This window comes from Heterodontus francisci, chromosome 17 (genome assembly GCF_036365525.1).
Source record: "Heterodontus francisci isolate sHetFra1 chromosome 17, sHetFra1.hap1, whole genome shotgun sequence".
Taxonomy (NCBI): domain Eukaryota; kingdom Metazoa; phylum Chordata; class Chondrichthyes; order Heterodontiformes; family Heterodontidae; genus Heterodontus; species Heterodontus francisci.
Window position 1 is genome coordinate 81,872,529 of NC_090387.1, and position 18,054 is coordinate 81,890,582.

An 18,054-nucleotide genomic window follows, 5' to 3' on the forward strand; every position below is an offset into this window, starting at 1 on the left:
GTTTAACCCCTTTGTGTTTTATCTGTCAAATTAACGGAGAGTGGCAGATTTTCTTGTAGGTTTAAAAACAGAAGATTAACTATTTATTGAACAATATTTCTTATCCCGAAACTGCGTTTGATAAGGTTCCCCATGGTAGGCTGATGGAGAAAGTGACGTCGCATGGGGTCCAGGGTGTACTAGCTAGATGGATAAAGAACTGGCTGGGCAACAGGAGACAGAGAGTTGCAGTGGAAGGGAGTTTCTCAAAATGGAGATGTGTGACCAGTGGTGTTCCACAGGGATCCGTGCTGGGACCACTGTTGTTTGTGATATACATAAATGATTTGGAGGAAAGTATAGGTGGTCTGATTAGCAAGTTTGCAGACGACACTAAGATTGGTGGAGTAGCAGATAGTGAAGGGGACTCAGAGAATACAGCAGAATATAGATAGACTGGAGAGTTGGGCAGAGAAATGGCAGATGGAGTTCAATCAGGGCAAATGCAAGGTGATGCATTTTGGAAGATCCAATTCAAGAGTGAACTATACAGTAAATGGAAAAGTCCTGGGGAAAATTGATGTACAGAGAGATTTGGGTGTTCAGGTCCATTGTTCCCTGAAGGTGGCAACGCAGGTCAATAGAGTGGTCAAGAAGGCATACGGCATGCTTTCCTTCATCGGACGGGGTATTGAGTACAAGAGTTGGCAGGTCATGTTACAGTTGTATAGGACTTTGGTTTGGCCACATTTGGAATACTGCGTGCAGTTCTGGTCGCCACATTACCAAAAGGATGTGGATGCTTTGGAGAGGGTGCAGAGGAGGTTCACCAGGATGTTGCCTGGTTTGGAGGGCGCTAGCTATGAAGAGAGGTTGAGCAGATTAGGATTATTTTCATTAGAAAGACGGAGGTTGAGGGGGGACCTGATTGAGGTGTACAAAATCATGAGAGGTATAGACAGGGTGGATAGCAAGAAGCTTTTTCCCAGAGTGGGGGATTCAATTACTAGGGGTCACGAGTTCAAAGTGAAAGGGGAAAAGTTTAGGGGGGATATGCATGGAAAGTTCTTTACGCAGAGGGTGGTGGGTGCCTGGAACGCGTTGCCTGCGGAGGTGGTAGACGCGGGCACGATAGCGTCTTTTAAGATGTATCTTGACAGATACATGAATGGGCAGGAAGTAAAGAGATACAGACCCTTGGAAAATAGGCGTCATGTTTAGATAGAGGATCTGGATCGGCGCAGGCTTGGAGGGCCGAAGGGCCTGTTCCTGTGCTGTAATTTTCTTTGTTCTTTGTTCTTTGTCCCAACCACATTCACTCACACATGCACACACATACACATACACACACACAAGAAGAGACAAATCGAGAGGAAAAGGGGTGAGTGGTTTTCAAATGAGATAGGGTTTTGGGATTCACAGTAAACCTGGTGAATTCTCTCGGAAGTCAAGTTCTTGTTGGTTGCAGGCCTGAGGTGTTTGTCGATTTCTCTCTTGGATGACAGTTCAGTTTGAAGGTAAGGATTACATCCAACTTCACTGCTGCACAAGTTAAAAATGTAGGATTTACAGCAGGGTACCTCCCTTCTTGGATTCTTGGATTTTCCTCCCAGCTCATAGCTGGACAAGCTTTTTGATGCTTCTTTCTGGATCTCTCTCTCTCTCACGGGCTGCCTTTTAAGGTAAAAGGTTGTCACATCAGATTCTGGTGGGAGACGCTTGGCATCTCCCCCATGGTGATCACACAACGGCCCAGGATGAGAATAATCTGGTTATGATGTTTCCACTTCATACCTTCTTTGTTTCAGTAGAACCCATTCAATTCAGCAATGTTTCATGATGGGTGTAATTGACACTCTCAACCGAGTTCGGCATCCTTTGTTCTAAACAGACAGTGTGGCAATGTTCGAATACACATGTGCTGGTGAGAAATAGGAGAATACACCAGATGAATGCATGGGTGGAGAGATAGTACAGGAGGGAGGGTTCAGATTTCTGGGGAAGGTGGGACCTATACAAGCCGGACGGTCTACACCTGAACAGGACTGGGATGAATATCCTTTCAGGAAGGTTTGCTAGTGCTGTTGGCGATGGTTTAATCTGGATTGGCAGGGGGGTGAGAACCTGAGGGCAGTTTCAAGTAGGGCAAATTCAGAGCAGGGAACGGGAGGCAGAAAATTAGCTTGTGACTCTGAAAGACAGAAGAAGCAAAGGTTAAAAAGTGTGCAGCACAGGAATTTGGCAGTGTTAAAAGGTATTTATTTAAATGCAAGGAGTATAGTAAATAAAGCCGAGGGGCTGAGGGCACAGACAGACACATGGCAACACAATATCATTACTATAATGGAAACTTGGCTTAAAGAGGAGCAAAAATGGCAGCTCAACATCCCTGATGTAGAGTTTTCAGGCAGGATAGAGAGGGGATTACAAAAAGGAGGGGGTGCAGCATTATTGCTTAAAGAATCAATTACAGCTGTGAGGAGGGATGATATGCTAAATGAATCATCAAATGAGGCCATATGGGTTGAGGTCAGAAATAAACAAAGGAGCAGCCACACTGCTAGGAGTGTACTATAGACCCCCAAATAGTGAGAGGCAGATAGAAGAACAAATATGTAGGCAAATTTCTGAGTGCAAAAACAATCGGGCAATAATAGTTGGGGATTTCAACTACCCTAATATCAACTGGGAGACAAACGGTGCGAAGGGCACAGAGGGCACAAAATTCTTGAACTGCATTCAAGAGAACTTTTATAGCCAGCACGTAACAAGCCCAGTGAGAGGGGGCACAATTCTAGATTTAGTCTTCAGTAATGAAGCTGGGCAAGTGGATGAAGTAGCAGTGGGTGACCATTTTGGAGTTAGTTACCATAATACAGTTAGACTTAGCATTATTATGGAAAAGGACAAGGATAGAACAGGAGTAAAAGTTCTAAATTGGGAGAAGGAAAATTTTATGAAGCTGAGAGGTGATCTGGCAAAAGTGGACTGGATACAGCTACTTGAAGGAAAATCAGTGGCAAACCAGTGGGAGGCATTCAAAAGCGAGATTGTACGGGCACAGTGTCGACATGTCCCCACAAAGAGAAAGGGTAGTACTGCCAAATCTAGAGCCCCCTGTCTTATCTCGAAGCATACAGGGTTAGATAAAGCAGAAAACGAAAGCTTATGACAGTCACAAAAAATGTAATACTTTAGAAAGCTAGAGGAGTATAGGAAGTGCAGGGGTGAAGTTAAAAGGGAAATTAGAAATGCAAAGAGAGGACATGAAAAAATATTGGCAGGTAAAATCAAGGAAAATCCAAAGACGTTTTATCAGTACATTAAGAGCAAGAGGATAACAAAGAAACGGATAGGGCCTATCAGAGATGTACAAGGGAACTTATGAGTGGATGGAGCAGATGGGGGCAGGGTTCTTACTGAGTTTTTTGTCTCTGTCTTCACAAAGAAGAGGGAAGATGCAGACATTGTAGTTAAAGAGGAGGAGTGTGAAATATTAGATAGAATAAGCATAATGAGAGAGGAAGTATTAGAGGGTCTGACATCCTTGAAAGTGGATATATCACCAGGACCAGATGGATTGTATTCCAGGCTGTTAAAGGAAGCCAGGGAGGAAATAACAGATGCTCTGAGAATGATCTTCAAATCCTCACTAGATACAGGGACAAGGTACCAGAGTATTGGAGGTCTGTGAATGCTGCATCATTGTTTAAAAAGGGTGCGAGTATAGGCCAAATAATTATAGGTCAGTCAGCCTGACCTTGGTGGTGAGCAAATTATTAGAATCAATTCTGAGAGTTAGGATAAACTATCACTTAGGCACAGATTAATCAGGGATAGTCAGCATGGATTTGTTAAAGGAAGGTCGTGACTGACTAACTTAATTGATTTTTTTGAGGAAGTAACAAGGAGGACTGATGAGGGTGATGCAGTGAATGTTGTCCACATGGATTTTAGTAAAGCATTTGGCATGGCCGACTATTCAGAAAAATAAAAGCCCATGGGATACAGGGGAATATGGTGAGTTTGATCCAAAATTGGGTCAGTGACAGGAAACAAAGGGTTGACAGATGTTTTTGTGAATGGAAGGTGGTTTCCATTGGCATTCCACAGGGCTCAGTGTTTGGTCCCTTGCTGTTTGTGATATATTAATGGTTTAGACTTAAATGTGGGAGGCATGATTGGGAAATTTGCAGATGACACAAAAAATAGCCATGTAGCTGATAGTGAAGAGGATAGCTGGAGACTCTAGAATGATATCATGGTTTGGTTGAGAGGGCGGAAAAGTGGCAAATGGAATTCAATCCGGGGAAGTGTGAGGTAATGCATTTGGGGAGGGCAAACAAAGCGAGGGAATACACAATAAACGGGGGGGATATTGAGAGCAGTAGAAGAAGTGAGAGACCTTGAAGTGCATGTCCACAGGTCCCTGAAGGTGGCAGGACAGGGAGATAAAATGGTGAAGAAGGCATATGGAATGCTTTCCTTTATTGACCGAGGTATAGAATACAAAATCAGAAATGTAATATTGGAACTGTATAAAATGCTGGTTAGGCCACAGCTGGAGTATTGTGCACAGTTCTGGTCATGACATTAGAGAAGGACATACTTGGGCTGGAGAGAGTACAGAGGAGATTTATAAGAATATTGCCAGGGCTTGAAAATTGCAGTTCTGAGGAAGGAGTGGATCAGCTAAGGTTGTTTTCCTTAGAACAGAGGAGGCTGAGGGGTGACTTAATTGAGGTGTACAAAATTATGAGGGGCCCAGATAGAGTAGATGGTAAGGACCTGTTTCCCCTTGCAATTACCGGGGGCATAGATTTAAGATGATTGGTAGAAGGATTAGAGGGGACATGAGGAAAACCTTTTTCACCCAGAGGGTGGTGGGTGTCTGGAATTCCCTGCCCGGATCGGTGGTGGAGGCAGAAACCCTCAACTCATTTAAAAGGTACCTGGACATGCACCTGAAGTGCTGTAACCTGCCAGGCTACGGACCAGGTGCTGGAAGGTGGGATTAGATTGGGTGACTAGTTTTTTCAGCTGACACAGACAAGATGGGCTGAATGGCCTCTTTCTATGCCGTAACGTTTCTATGGTTCCATGCGGCCATCTTTTGCAGCATTGTCCATTTTTTTAAAAAGGTAAAGTTAGTTTGAGTTTTTTTCATCGTTGCACTTTTTAAAAATTCATTCATGGGATGTGGACATCACTGGCTAGGCCAGCATTTATTGTCCATCCCTAATTGCCCTCGAGAAGGTGGTGGTGAGCTGCCTTCTTGAACCACTGCAGACAACATGAGGTAGGTACACCCACAGTGCTGTTAGGAAGGGCGTTCCAGGATTTTGACCCAGCGACAAACGGTAGAGGTGGTGAGTTTGGAAGGTGCTGTCTAAGGAGCCTTGGTGCATTGCTGCAGTGCGTCTTGCAGATGGTAGACATTGCTGCCACTGTGCGTTGGTGGTGGAGGGAGTGAATGTTTGTAGATGGGGTGCCAGTCAAACGGGCTGCTTTGTCCTGGATGGTGTCGAGCTTCTTGAGTGTTGTTGGAGCTGCACCCATCCAGGAAAGTGGAGAGTATTCCATTACACTCCTGACTTGTGCCTTGTAGATGGTGGACAGGCTTTGGGGAGTCAGGAGGTGAGTTACTCACCGCAGGATTCCTAGACTCTGACCTGCTCTTATAGCCACGGTATTTATATGGCTACTCCAGTTCAGATTCTGGTCAATGGTAACCCCCAGGATTTGATAGTGGGGGAATTCAGCGATTGTAATGTCATTGAATGTCAAGGGGAGATGGTCAGATTCTCTCTTGTTGCAGATTGTCATTGTCTGTCACTTGTATGGCGCGAATGTTACTTGCCACTTAACGGCCCAAGCCTGGATATTGTCCAGGTCGTGCTGCATTTCTACACGAACTGCTTCAGTATCTGAGGAGTCGCGAATGGTGCTGAACATTGTGCAATCATCAGCGAACATCCCCACTTCTGACCTTACGATTGAAGGAAGGTCATTGATGAAGCAGCTGAACATGGTTGGGCCTAGGACACTACCCTGAGGAACTCCTGCAGTGATGTGATGCAGTGAACCACAACCATCTTCCTTTGCACTGGGTATGACTCCAACCATCGGAGAGTTTTCCCCCGATTCCCACTGACTCCAGTTTTGCTAGGACTCCTTGATGCCATACTCGGTCAAATGCCACCTTGATGTCAAGAGCAGTCACTCTCACCTCACCTCTTGAGTTCAGCTCTTTTGTCCATGTTTAAACCAAGCCTCTGACCTGCTCTTGTAGCCACAGTATTTATATGGCTACTCCAGTTCAATGGTAATCCCTAGGATGTTGATAGTGGGGGATTCAGCGATGGTGATGCTGTTGAACGTCAAGGGGCGATGGTTAGATTCTCTCTTGTTGGAGATGGTCATGGCCTGGCATTTGTGTGGCGCGAATGTTACTTACCACTTATCAACCCAAGCCTGGATATTGTCCAGGTCTTGCTGCATTTCTACACGGACTGCTTCAGTATCAGAGGAGTCACGAATGGTGCTGAACATTGTGCAATCATCCGTGAACATCCCCGCTTCTGACCTTATGATTGAAGGAAGGTCATTGATGAAGCAGCTGAAGATGGTTGTGCCTCGGACACTTCCCTGAGGAACTCCTGCAGTGATGTCCTGGAGCTGAGATGATTGACCTCCAACAACCACAACCATCTTCCTTTGCGCGAGGGATGATTCCAACCAGCAGAGGGTTTTTCCCCGATTCCCATTGACTCCAGTTTTGCAAGGGCTCCTTGATGCCATACTTGGTCAAATGCTGCCTTGATGTCGAGGGCAGTCACTCTCACCTCACCTCTTGAGTTCAGCTCTTTTGTCCATGTTTGAACCAAGGCTGTAATGAGGTCAGGAGCCTGGTGGAACCCAAACTGAGCGTCACTGAGCAGTTTATTGCTAAGCAAGTGCCGCTTGATATTACTTTCTACGACACCTGCCATCACTTTACTGATGATTGTGAGTAGACTGATGGGGCGGTAATTGGCCGGGTTGGACTTGTCCTGCTTTTTGTGTACAGGACATACCTGGGCAACTTTCCACATTGCGGGGTAGGTGCCAATGTTGTAGCTGTACCTCAACAGCTTGGCTCGGGGTGCGGCAAGTTCTGGAGCACAGGTCTTCAATACTATTGCTGGAACATTGTCAGAACCCATAGCTTTTGCAGTATCCAGTGCCTTCAGTCGTTCCTTGATATCACGTGGAGTGAATCGAATTGGCTGAAGTCTGGCATCTGTGATGCTGGGGGCTTCAGGAGGAGGCGGAGATGGATCATCAACTTGGCACTTCTGGCTGAAGATTGTTGCAAATGCTTCAGCCTTATCTTTCGGACTGATGTGCTGGGCTCCCCCATCATTGAAGATGGGGATATTTGTGGAGCCACCTCTTCCTGTTAGTTGTTTAATTGTCCACTACCATTCACGGCTGGATGTGGCAGGACTCCAGAGCTTAGATCTGATCTGTTGGTTATGGGATTGCTTAGCTCTGTCTATCACATGCTGCTTACGCAGTTTGGCACGCAAGTAGTCCTGTGTTGTAGCAGATTGGTGAGGACGAGGTCAAGTATGTTTTTCCCTCTTGTTGGTTCCCTCACCACCTGCTGTATACCCAGTCTAGCAGATATGTCTTTTAGGACTCGGCCAGAATGGTCAGTCGTGGTGCTACCGAGTCACTCTTGGTGATGGACATTGAAGTCCCCCACTCAGAGTACATTCTGCACCCTTGCAACCATCAGTGCTTCCTCCAAGTGGTGTTCAACATGGAGGAGTACTGACTCATCAGCTGAGGGAGGGCGGTCGGTGGTAATCAGAAGGCGGTTTCCTTGACCATGACGCCATGAGACTTCATGGGGTCCAGAGTCGATGTTGAGGACTCCCAGGGCAACTCCCTCCCGACTGTATACCACTGTGCCGCCACCTCTGGTGGGTCTGTCCTGCCTGTGGGGCAGGACATACCCGGGGATGGTGATCGTAGTGTCTGGGACATTGTAAGGAATGATTCCGTAAGCATGACTATGTCAGGCTGTTGCTTGACTAGTCTGTGGGACAGCTCTCCCAACTTTGGCACAGATCCCCAGATGTTAGTAAGGAGGACTTTGCAGGGTCGACAGGGCTGGATTTGCCGTTGTTGTTTCTGGTGCCTAGGACGATGCCGGGTGGTCCGTCTGGTTTCATTCTTTTTTATTGACTTTGTGGCGGTTAGATACAACTGAGTGGCTTGCTAGGCCATTTCAGAAGGCATGTAAGAGTCAACCACATTGTTGTGGGTCTGGAGTCACATGTAGGCCAGACCAGGTAAGGACTGCAGATTTCCTTCCCGAAAGGACATTAGTGAACTTCTCATAAGCATGACAAGATGTAGCTCAGTCATAGAGTTCTACAGCACAGAAACAGGCCCTTTGGCCAATGGTGTCCATGCACCCATCTAGTCTAATCCCATTTTCCAGCACTTGGCCCGTAGCCTTGTATGCTATGGCGTTTCAAGAGCTCATCGAAATAGTTCTTAAATGTTGTGTGGGTTCCTGCCTCTACCACCTCTTCAGGCAGTGTGTTCCAGATTCCAACCACCCTCTGGGTGAAAAGATGTTTCCTCAAATCCCCTTTAGACATCCTGCTCCTTACCTTAAATCTGTGCCCCCTGGTTATTGACACATCCGCTAAGGGAAAAGGTTTCTTCCTATCTACCCTATCTATGCCCCTCATAATTTTGTATACCTCAATCAAGTCCCCCCTCAGCCTTCTCTGCTCTAAGGAAAACTACCCTAGCCTGTCCAGTCTCTCTTCATAGCTGAAATGCTCCAACCCAGGCAACAACCTGAATCTCCTCTGCACCCTCTCCAGTGCAATCACATCCTTTCTATAATGCGGTGACCAGAACTGTACACAATGCTCCAGCTGTGGCCTAACTAGCGTTTTATACAGCTCCATCATAACCTCCCTGCTCTTGTATTCTATGCCTCGGCTAATAAAGGCAAGTATCCCATATGCCTCCCTAACCACCTTATCTACCTGTGCTGCTGCCTTCAGTGCTCTATGGACAAGTACACCAAGGTCCCTCTGACCCTCTGTACTCCCTAGGGTCCTACCATCCATTGTATATTCCCTTGCCTTGTTAGTCCTCCCAAAATGCATCACCTCACACTTCTCAGGATTAAATTCCATCTGCCACTGCTCTGCCCATCTTACCAGCCCATCTATATCATCCTGTAATCTAAGGCTTTCCTCCTCTTTACTTACGAAACCACCAATTTTCGCGTCATGTGCGAACTTATTGATCATCCCTCCTATATTCACATCTAAATCATTAATGTACACAAGAAACAGCAACGGTCCCAGCATTGATCCCTGCCATACACCACTGGTCACAGGCTTCCAATCGCAAAAACAACCCTCGACCATCACACTCTGCCTCCTGCCACTAAGCCAATTTTGGATCCAATTTGCCAAATTGCCCTGGATCCCATGGGCTCTTACCTTCTTAACCAATCTCCCATGCGGGGCCTTATCAAAAGCCTTACTGAATTCCATGTAGACTACATCAACTGCTTTACCCTCATCTGCACCTCGAGTCACCTCCTCGAAAAATTCAATCAAATTTGTTAGACACGATCTCCCCCTGACAAAGCTATGCTGACTGTCCCTGATTGATCCCTGCCTCTCCAAGTGGAGATTAATCCTGTCCCTCAGAACTTTTTCCAATAGTTTCCCTACCACTGATGTTAGACTCACCGGCCTGTAATTACCTGGTTTATTCCTGCTACCCTTCTTGAATAATGGTACCACATTCACTGTCCTCCAGTCCTCAGGCACCTCTCCTGTGGCCAGAGAGGATTTGAAACTTTGTGTCAGAGCCCCTACAATCTCCTCCCTTGCCTCACATAACAGCCTGGGATACATCACATCTGGGCCTAGGGATTTATCCACTTTTAAGCCCGCTAAAACCACTAATACTTCCTCCCTTTCAATGCTAATTTGTTCGAGTATATCTCAATCCCCCTCCCTGATTTCTACACCTACATCGTCCTTCTCCATAGTGAACACAGATGAAAAGTAATCATTCAAAACCTCACCTACATCCTCCGGCTCCACACACAGATTACCTAATGGGCCCTACTTTTTCCCTGGTATCCTCTTGCCCTTAATATACTTATAAAACGCCTTGGGATTTTCCGTTATCTTGTCCACCAGTGTTTTTTCATGCCCCCTCTTCGCTCTCCTAATTACTTTTTTAAGTACCCCCCTACACTTTCTATACTCCTCTAGTGCCTCCGCTGTTTTCAGCACTCTGAATCTGCCATAAGCCTCCTTTTTTTCCTTATCCAATCCTCTATATCCCTTGACATCCAGGGTTCCTTGGAGTTGTTCCTTCCCTTCACCTTTATGGGGACATGTTGGCCCTCAACTCCCACTGTTTCCTTTTTGTATGACTCCCACTGGTCTGATGTAGACTTTCCTACAAGTAGTTGCTCCAGTCCACTTTGGCCAGATCCTGTTTTATCATATTGAAATCAGCCTTGCCCCTGTTCAGTACCTTTATTTTCAGTCCATCTTTATCCTTTTCCATAACTACTTTAAATCTTACAGAGTTACGGTCACTATCCCTGAAATGCTCCCCCACTGACACTTCTACCACTTGACCGGCTTCATTCCCTGTGATTAGGTCCAGTACTGCCCCTTCTCTTGTCGGGCATTCTACGTGCTGGCTCAAAAAATTCTCCTGGATGCACTTTAAGAATTCCACCCCCTTTAAGCCTTTTGCTCTAAGACTATCCCAGTTAATATTGGGGAAGTTGAAATACCCTACAATTGTTATCCTTTTATTTTTACGCCTCTTTGAGATTTGCCTACATATCTGCTCCTCTATCTCTTCCTGACTTTTTGGAGGCCTGTAGTACACTCCCGGCAAAGTGATTGCCCCCTTTTTGTTTTTAAGTTCTACCCATATGGCCTCATTTGAGGCACCTTCTCAGATATCATCCCTCCTTACTGCAGTAATTGACTCCTTGATCAATAGTGCAATGCCACCTCCTCTTTTACAACCCCCCCCCCCCCCAACCCCGTCATGCCTGAAGATTCTATACCCTGGGATATTGAGCTGCCAGTCCTGCCCTTCCCTCAACCATGTTTCTGTGATAGCAATAATAGCATATTCCCATGTGTTAATCAACACCCTCAATTCATCTGCCTTACCTGTAAGACTCTTTGCTTTAAAATAGATGCAATCCAGCCTTGTATTATTTGCTTATACCTTAACAGCTCTATATTTGCTCTGCCTTCCAGACTGACTTAGTTTCTCATCTATATTTGGCTGTGCATCACCCCCTACTGTACCTCCACTCTGTATCCCAACCCCCTGCCAAATATGTTTCACCCCCGCCCCCAACAGCACCAGCAATCCTCCCTGCAAGGATTCAGGTCTTGTACAGGTCCCACCTTCGCCAGAAACAGACCCAGTGATCCAGGAAACTAAAGCCCTCCCACATGCACCATCCCTTCAGCCACACGTTCATCTGCTCTATCCTCCTATTCCTATACTCACTTGCACGTGGCACCGGGAGTAATCCAGAGATTACAATCTTTGAGGTCCTGCTTTTTAATCTGCTACCTAGCTCCCTAAATTCTTATTGCAGGACCTCATCCCTCTTTCTAACTATGTCGTTGGTACCAATGTGAACCACGACCTCTGACTGTTCAGCCTATCCCTTCAGAATGTCCTGCAGCCGCTCCGTGACATCTTGACCCTATCATCAGGGAGGCAACATACCATCCCAGAGTCACGTTTGCGGCCACAGAAACGCCTATCTGTACCCCTTACGATAGAACCCCCTTTCACTATAGCTCTCCCACTCTTTTTCCTTCCCTCCTGTGCAGCTGAGCCACCCGTAGTGCCACTGACTAGGCTCTTGCTTCATTCCCCTGAGAAGCCATCTCCCTCAACAGTATCCAAAGCGGAAAATCTGTTAGAGTGGGAGATGGACCCGGGGGACTCCTGCACCACCTGCCTATTTCTTCTACTCTGACTGGTGGTCACCCATTCCCTTTTCCAGCGATGTGACCAGCTCCCTGTATATGCTATCCATGATGATCTCAGCCTCGTGAATGCTCCACAGTGTCCCCAGCCGCCGCTCCAGATCCAAAATGCGGATTTCCAGTCGCTACTGTTGGAGACACCTCCTGCACACGTATTCACCCTGGACAATGGAAGTGTTCCTGATTGCCCACATTGCACAGGAGGAGCACTCTATGCTGCTGAGCTGCCCTCCATGACTTACCCTTCATTTACTCCCTTAAATTACTTAGTCATTTTGTTCCAAGTCTAATCAGGGCCATGTGTTGAATGTCACTGCTTAGCCACAAACCTACAGCCCCCAAATCACCTCTGATTAAACCCCTGGGGCTATAGCGAGGCAAGGAATTTGTCATTGCTCACAGCCACTCTGAAAGCAGCATTTTGCCTGCCTCTGGGAGGTCTGTATATCGAGTTGAAGCACTGGAGCAACAAATCACACAATGAAACTCGTAACAAACATGAAAATTCATACAATCTGTCATGGGACGTCAGTCTGCACCACATCACTCACCCTAATTATAACAGCTTATTTCTCACCGAGTCTGCATTCATTCACATTTCAGTAAAATCTAAGTGACCATTTTTTGTGCAGGGCTGAGAAAAAAAAATTGTATATTTGAATTAAATTTGTTAACCTGTAGAAGTTGGAGTTATCCAAAGAGTAGCTTTTATATGTTAGATCATGCAGCGAGTTCAGTGAATGCCTCAGTACAATCAGTTCCTTTGAAGTGTGTTGATTGTGATGTAAAGCAATTAGCCATAAACAGCAACGAGATGAATGACCAGGTAATCTCTTTTCTTTGGTAGTGTTGTTTGAGGAGGTAGTGTTGGTCAAGGTATAGGAAGACTCATTGCTTTTCTTCAATTGTACTGCTGATGTGAACTTCAACTTAAATGGAGTATTAGCCTTTATAACTAGTGGGCCAGCATATGAAGGGGAGGAAGTTTTGCTACAGCTCTACAAAGCTCTGGTTAGACAACAACTGGAGTACTGTGCACAGTTCCGAACAAAGCACCTTAGAAAGGATGTATTGGTATTGGAAGGAGTGCAGTGCAGATTCACCAGAATGTTACCAGGACTCCAAGGGTTAAATTATGGGAAGAGATGATATAAACTGCGCTTGTAATCTCAATTCAAGGAATTGATATGGTAGATAGAGAGAAACATTTTGTGCTCATGGGGGAGTCTAGGACAAGGTTCGTAACCTTAAAATCAGAGCCTTTCAGGAGAGAAAGTAGGAAATATGTCTTCATGCAATGGGTGATAGAAGTGTGGAACTCTCTCCCACAACAAGTAGTAGATGCTAGCTCAATTAATAACTTTAAATCCAAGATTGATAAATTTTTGGTAGCCAAGGGTATTAAGGGATATAAGGAGCCAAAGTGGGTGGATGGAGTTAGATCAACCATGATCTCATTGAATATCGGAACAGATTTGAGGGTCTGAATGGCCTACTCCTGCTCCCATGCTCCTAACAGGCAAGTCAGGATAACATCTCATCTGGAGGACGCCCCAGATTTTCAGTCTCAACAACAACTTGTATTTATATAGCACTGTTAACATAGTAAATTGTCCCAAGGTGCTTCACAAGAGCAGTACCAAACAAAATTTAACACTGAGACGCTTAAGGAGATATTAGGGCAGGTGATCGAAAGCTTGGTCAAAGAGGTCAGTTTTCAGACTGTCTTAAAGGAGGAGAGGGAGAGGCAGAGAAGTTTAGGGAGGGAATTCCAGAGTTTAGGACCTTGGCAGCTGAAGGCCCAGCCTTCAATGATGGAAGATTACAATCAAGGATGCACAAGAGTCTAGAATTGGAGGAGTGCAGATATCTCAAAGGGTTATCGGGCTGGACTGGAGGAGATTACAGAGATAGGGAGGGGCGTGACCATGGAGGGATTTGAAATCAAGGATGCAAATTTTAAAATCAAGGCATTGCCAGAGTAGGTTAACAAACACGGGGTGATGGGTGAATGGGACTCGGTGTGAGTTAGGACATATACTATATGAATGTGTTTAAAGAAAAAAAGCAATGTCTGTCACATGTACCACTGTACTCCCTTTTCTTCATCTTTTTCTTTTTCTTTTCCCCGTTTCCTCCTTTTAGATTCTTCCCTTTTTATCTTTACAATGCATCTGGCGTCACAATTTCCGAGTGTTTTCTCTTGTTACAATGGAAGTCCCAGCACCCAAAGGGGCCATGAAAGCCCTCTATTAAAATTTGAGTTTTAATGGAGGATTTTTGCTTTGAGTGTGGAGGCTCGGATTGTCTTAATTTCTCCAGCGAGAGGAAACATATAGAACAGAGTGCCAGATTAGCCAATGCAGTCCGAACAGTCAATCATACAGTCAGTCCATATAGTCAGTCATATAGTCAGTCATATAGTCAGTCATACAGTCAGTCCATACAGTCAGTGATATAGTCAATCCATACAGTCATACAATCAGTCCATATGGTCAGTCCATACGGTCATACAGTCAGTCATACAGCCAGTCCATACAGTCAGTCATATAGTCAGTCATACAGTCAGTCCATACAGTCAGTGATATAGTCAATCCATACAGTCATACAATCAGTCCATATGGTCAGTCCATACGGTCATACAGTCAGTCATACAGCCAGTCCATACAGTCAGTCATACAGTCAGTCCATACAGTCAGTCATACAGTCAGTCCATACAGTCAGTCATACAGTCATGAGACATGTTCTCAAGCACAAATCACCTGTTGAAGGTGGGAGGATTGGCAGGTCTTGTTGAACAGGTATTAGCAAGCAGATCGAGGCCAACATTCCTCCTTTGATCAACACCACCCAAAAAAAAGAATCAACTGCCCATTTGGCAAAGTGCTGATTGAGAACATACTGATTCCGAATGCCTGCCATGCTTACTTGCTTAAAAAGGAATCTGTCATTTGAAGTGCTTTGAGATGTCACAGTGTGATCAGCTGCTATATATATGAGAGTACTATGATTCATATTGTCCTATTTCAGGTGCAATACATGTATGCCATTGCATCAGTGTATTGAAACACTGTTATAATCTCCTGATTGCCCATTATGCTACTGCCAACCTGACTGTGGCCTGGCCTGTAAGGTGTCCTGCTAATGTATTTATGCCCTGAATTACCAGGACCTGGGCTGACAATTCCTTTCAGCTTTTATGCTCTCTGCTCATGTTCCAGTGTTCCCTGATTCAGCATTGTTTTCATTTCACAGGATGTACGACTACCACAGAGTCCCCCCACCAAGTCGGGCAATGCCAGCTGTCAAACGCCAGCGTGTCATGGTCTCCATTCCACGCAGAAGCAAGGGCAGCTTCCCTGTCAAGAGTGGCCCGCGGACAAGTGCTGCCCCAACTCCATCAGCTGGGACAAAATGTAAGGCAATCTGTTTCAATTCTTCCTGTATAATCACCTTGAAATAGATTCACCAGGTGAAGACCAACCTGAGCACAGGGATACATAAAGAGATGGTCCAACAGCAACAAAAAAAATCCAGCTGGCAGGAGCGAGAGTAGGGGAGGCAGTAACTATAGGTAGAGAACTGGCAGGAGGGAGAGGACAAGTATACAGGTAGAACTAGTAGGAGGGAAAGAGAGAGAAGCAGAATGTACATGTAGAAAGTTGGTTCTCATAATGTTCGCTTGCTCCTGCTCCCAAACCTGACAAACCAGAGCCCCAAACCACTTGTGCTAGTGATCTCAGAGTAGCTGGTTAGTTGCTCGTGGCTGGATGACTATGAGCTGACTAGTTCCTGTCGGTTGGTTGATCAGCTCTAGGGGGTTGGTTGATTAGTTCCCGTCAGTTGGTTGATTAGTTCCTGGTGACTAACTCCTGATACGTGGTTGGCTGACTAAGGCTGGCCAGTGTCTGCTGATTGACTACATTCAGGTGATCGGCTGCTGCTGGTTGGTTGGTTCTTGGTAGGTGGCCTAGGATTGGCAGATTGGCCAATAATCCTCTTCTGATGGCTCAGGCACTCATTGAATGAGCTTTGTGTCTTTTAATTAAATGCCATTTTTCTGTACATAATGAAGTAGTGTACACATCATAAAATATCTGTGTATATGTCACGCGTCTGCTGTAAGTGATAAAGATCAGGAGGGAGCCATTCTCACTGACCCTTTAGAAAACAAATCTTGTCCCTGATGTCCACTTCTAAAATAGGTATTGTATCACTCCCCCGCACCTTAGTGTTGACCACAACTTTGTCTGACCCCGACCTACCTTAGGATTTTTGAAGCCCCCATAATTACAGCCCTGCAAATGCTGCAAACCTCTCTAAGTTGACTCTGTACCACATCTATGGTTGCCAACCCTCCAGGGTAGTCCTGGATTCTCCAGGAATTAAAGATTGATCTCCTAGGCATTGCTACGAGCAACTTGGGAGAAAAATCTAAGGGGTATTAAATTTTAATTTTCATTGAACACTTTTGATTAATTATGAAACAAAAATATTGGCGAGGCTGTTGGAGATGGAAGGTTATGTGATAAAGCCTCCAGGAATACACCCGACCAGAGATGGCAACCCTAATCTCATTATTGATTGCTTTCCTAGTGTGCATCCGATATTTTGACAGATCCCTCTGTATTTCTTAACTCAATACCCTGCTGCCTGCCTTGTCTAAAGCCCCAGGTCCTGCACGATAACATCAGTTATCATTCCCCCCACTCCCCTCCCCCTGTAAGGGTTGCCAATACTCCACAATTGTTCTGGAGTCTCCAAGAATTAAGATGAATGTCCCAGACACTGCTGCGAGCAACTCTGGGAGAAATATCACCAAAGAAATGTTTTTTTTTCCTTCAATTTCTTTGAACACTTTTATTTATCAGTTCCAAAATTATTGGGAATGGGTAAAAAGGCTGTTTGACTGACGGTCAAGAATCATCCAATCGGGTAGCAAAGAGTCTGTTTGCTTTCCTATTGGCCTGGGATGGCGGTGTGCCATGAGGGCGGGAGTCTGCGGGCAGTTTGGAGGCAGGAGGTCATGTGATGAAAACTCCAGGAATACATTCCAACCAGAGCAACCCTCTCGCTACCACTCCCACCTATAGTTTTCAGAAAGTTCTCTGTTTCTGTTGTTGCTTTTCCTGACTTCTGAGAGCAGGGGCTGCTGGGCACCTTCACCCTCTTGGGCCATATCCTGAGGAACTGGATTGAGACTTAGCTCACGTGCAAACCCTTAAAGCTGGCTGACTGAGGAAGAAGGCTTTCATTCCATCAGCTGGGGCTGGATTTAACACAGGGTCCCAGAGGTGAATGGCCAGTGTCTCTAACCCACTGAGCTACCCAGTCCTCTGACCAGCAGTTACCTCAGTGCCCTTGCTTTTTCAAACTTTGTGCACCTTTTGCTGATCTAACCCAAAAGAAGAAACCATTTACATTATAACAACCTTCTTCCTTCCTCATTGAATCTGTAACACGATGCTGAAACTGTGGCACTTCAGATTTACTCAGGCTGCATAATTGAAATGGGAATTTAAGAGGCTTAATTAGAAGCTCCTGTGCACTTGCAGAGAAACCAGATGGTGCGTTCATTAAATGTTCACTTTCATCCATGTGTTTTTTTAGAGAAATCTATTATGAAATGCAATTATACAAAATTAATAGCGCATAGCAAAATGGAGAAACGTCAGCTATTTTTTATTTAGTTGCTTAAAATAAACTAATAGTTAACACTTGGAGCACAGTAGTGTTAGAAATAAACAGGTGGAAAGAGAATTTGAACAAATGGTGGCAATTCCAGAATCGCCAGTGGAAGTTAATGAAATATTGCTGCCGTTTATTTTCTTAGCCTGAACACAGGCCCCACCTCAGGCCTTCTTACTGATGGATTATTTGCTGCATCTTCTACCGACTTCATCAATTGCAACAGAAGCTCTGCTTCAACAAGCCCAAGTTGATCTGTAGTCGATCGACCTCAACGAAACGCGCTGCAGGCTGAATATCCTGCCTTCCT

General features: G+C 45.4%; 1 protein-coding gene across 4 annotated transcripts in view; it reads left to right on the forward strand.

Moving 5' to 3' along the window:
- The window catches only part of LOC137379093 (RNA-binding Raly-like protein), an 831,538-nt gene that overhangs the window by 738,705 nt on the left and 74,779 nt on the right, over positions 1–18,054 (forward strand). For all 4 annotated transcript variants that reach the window (XM_068049754.1, XM_068049755.1, XM_068049757.1 and 1 more), the window contains one exon: positions 15,312–15,472. In XM_068049754.1, the coding sequence (XP_067905855.1) occupies positions 15,312–15,472 (161 nt within the window). The remainder of the gene's footprint in view (positions 1–15,311; positions 15,473–18,054) is intronic.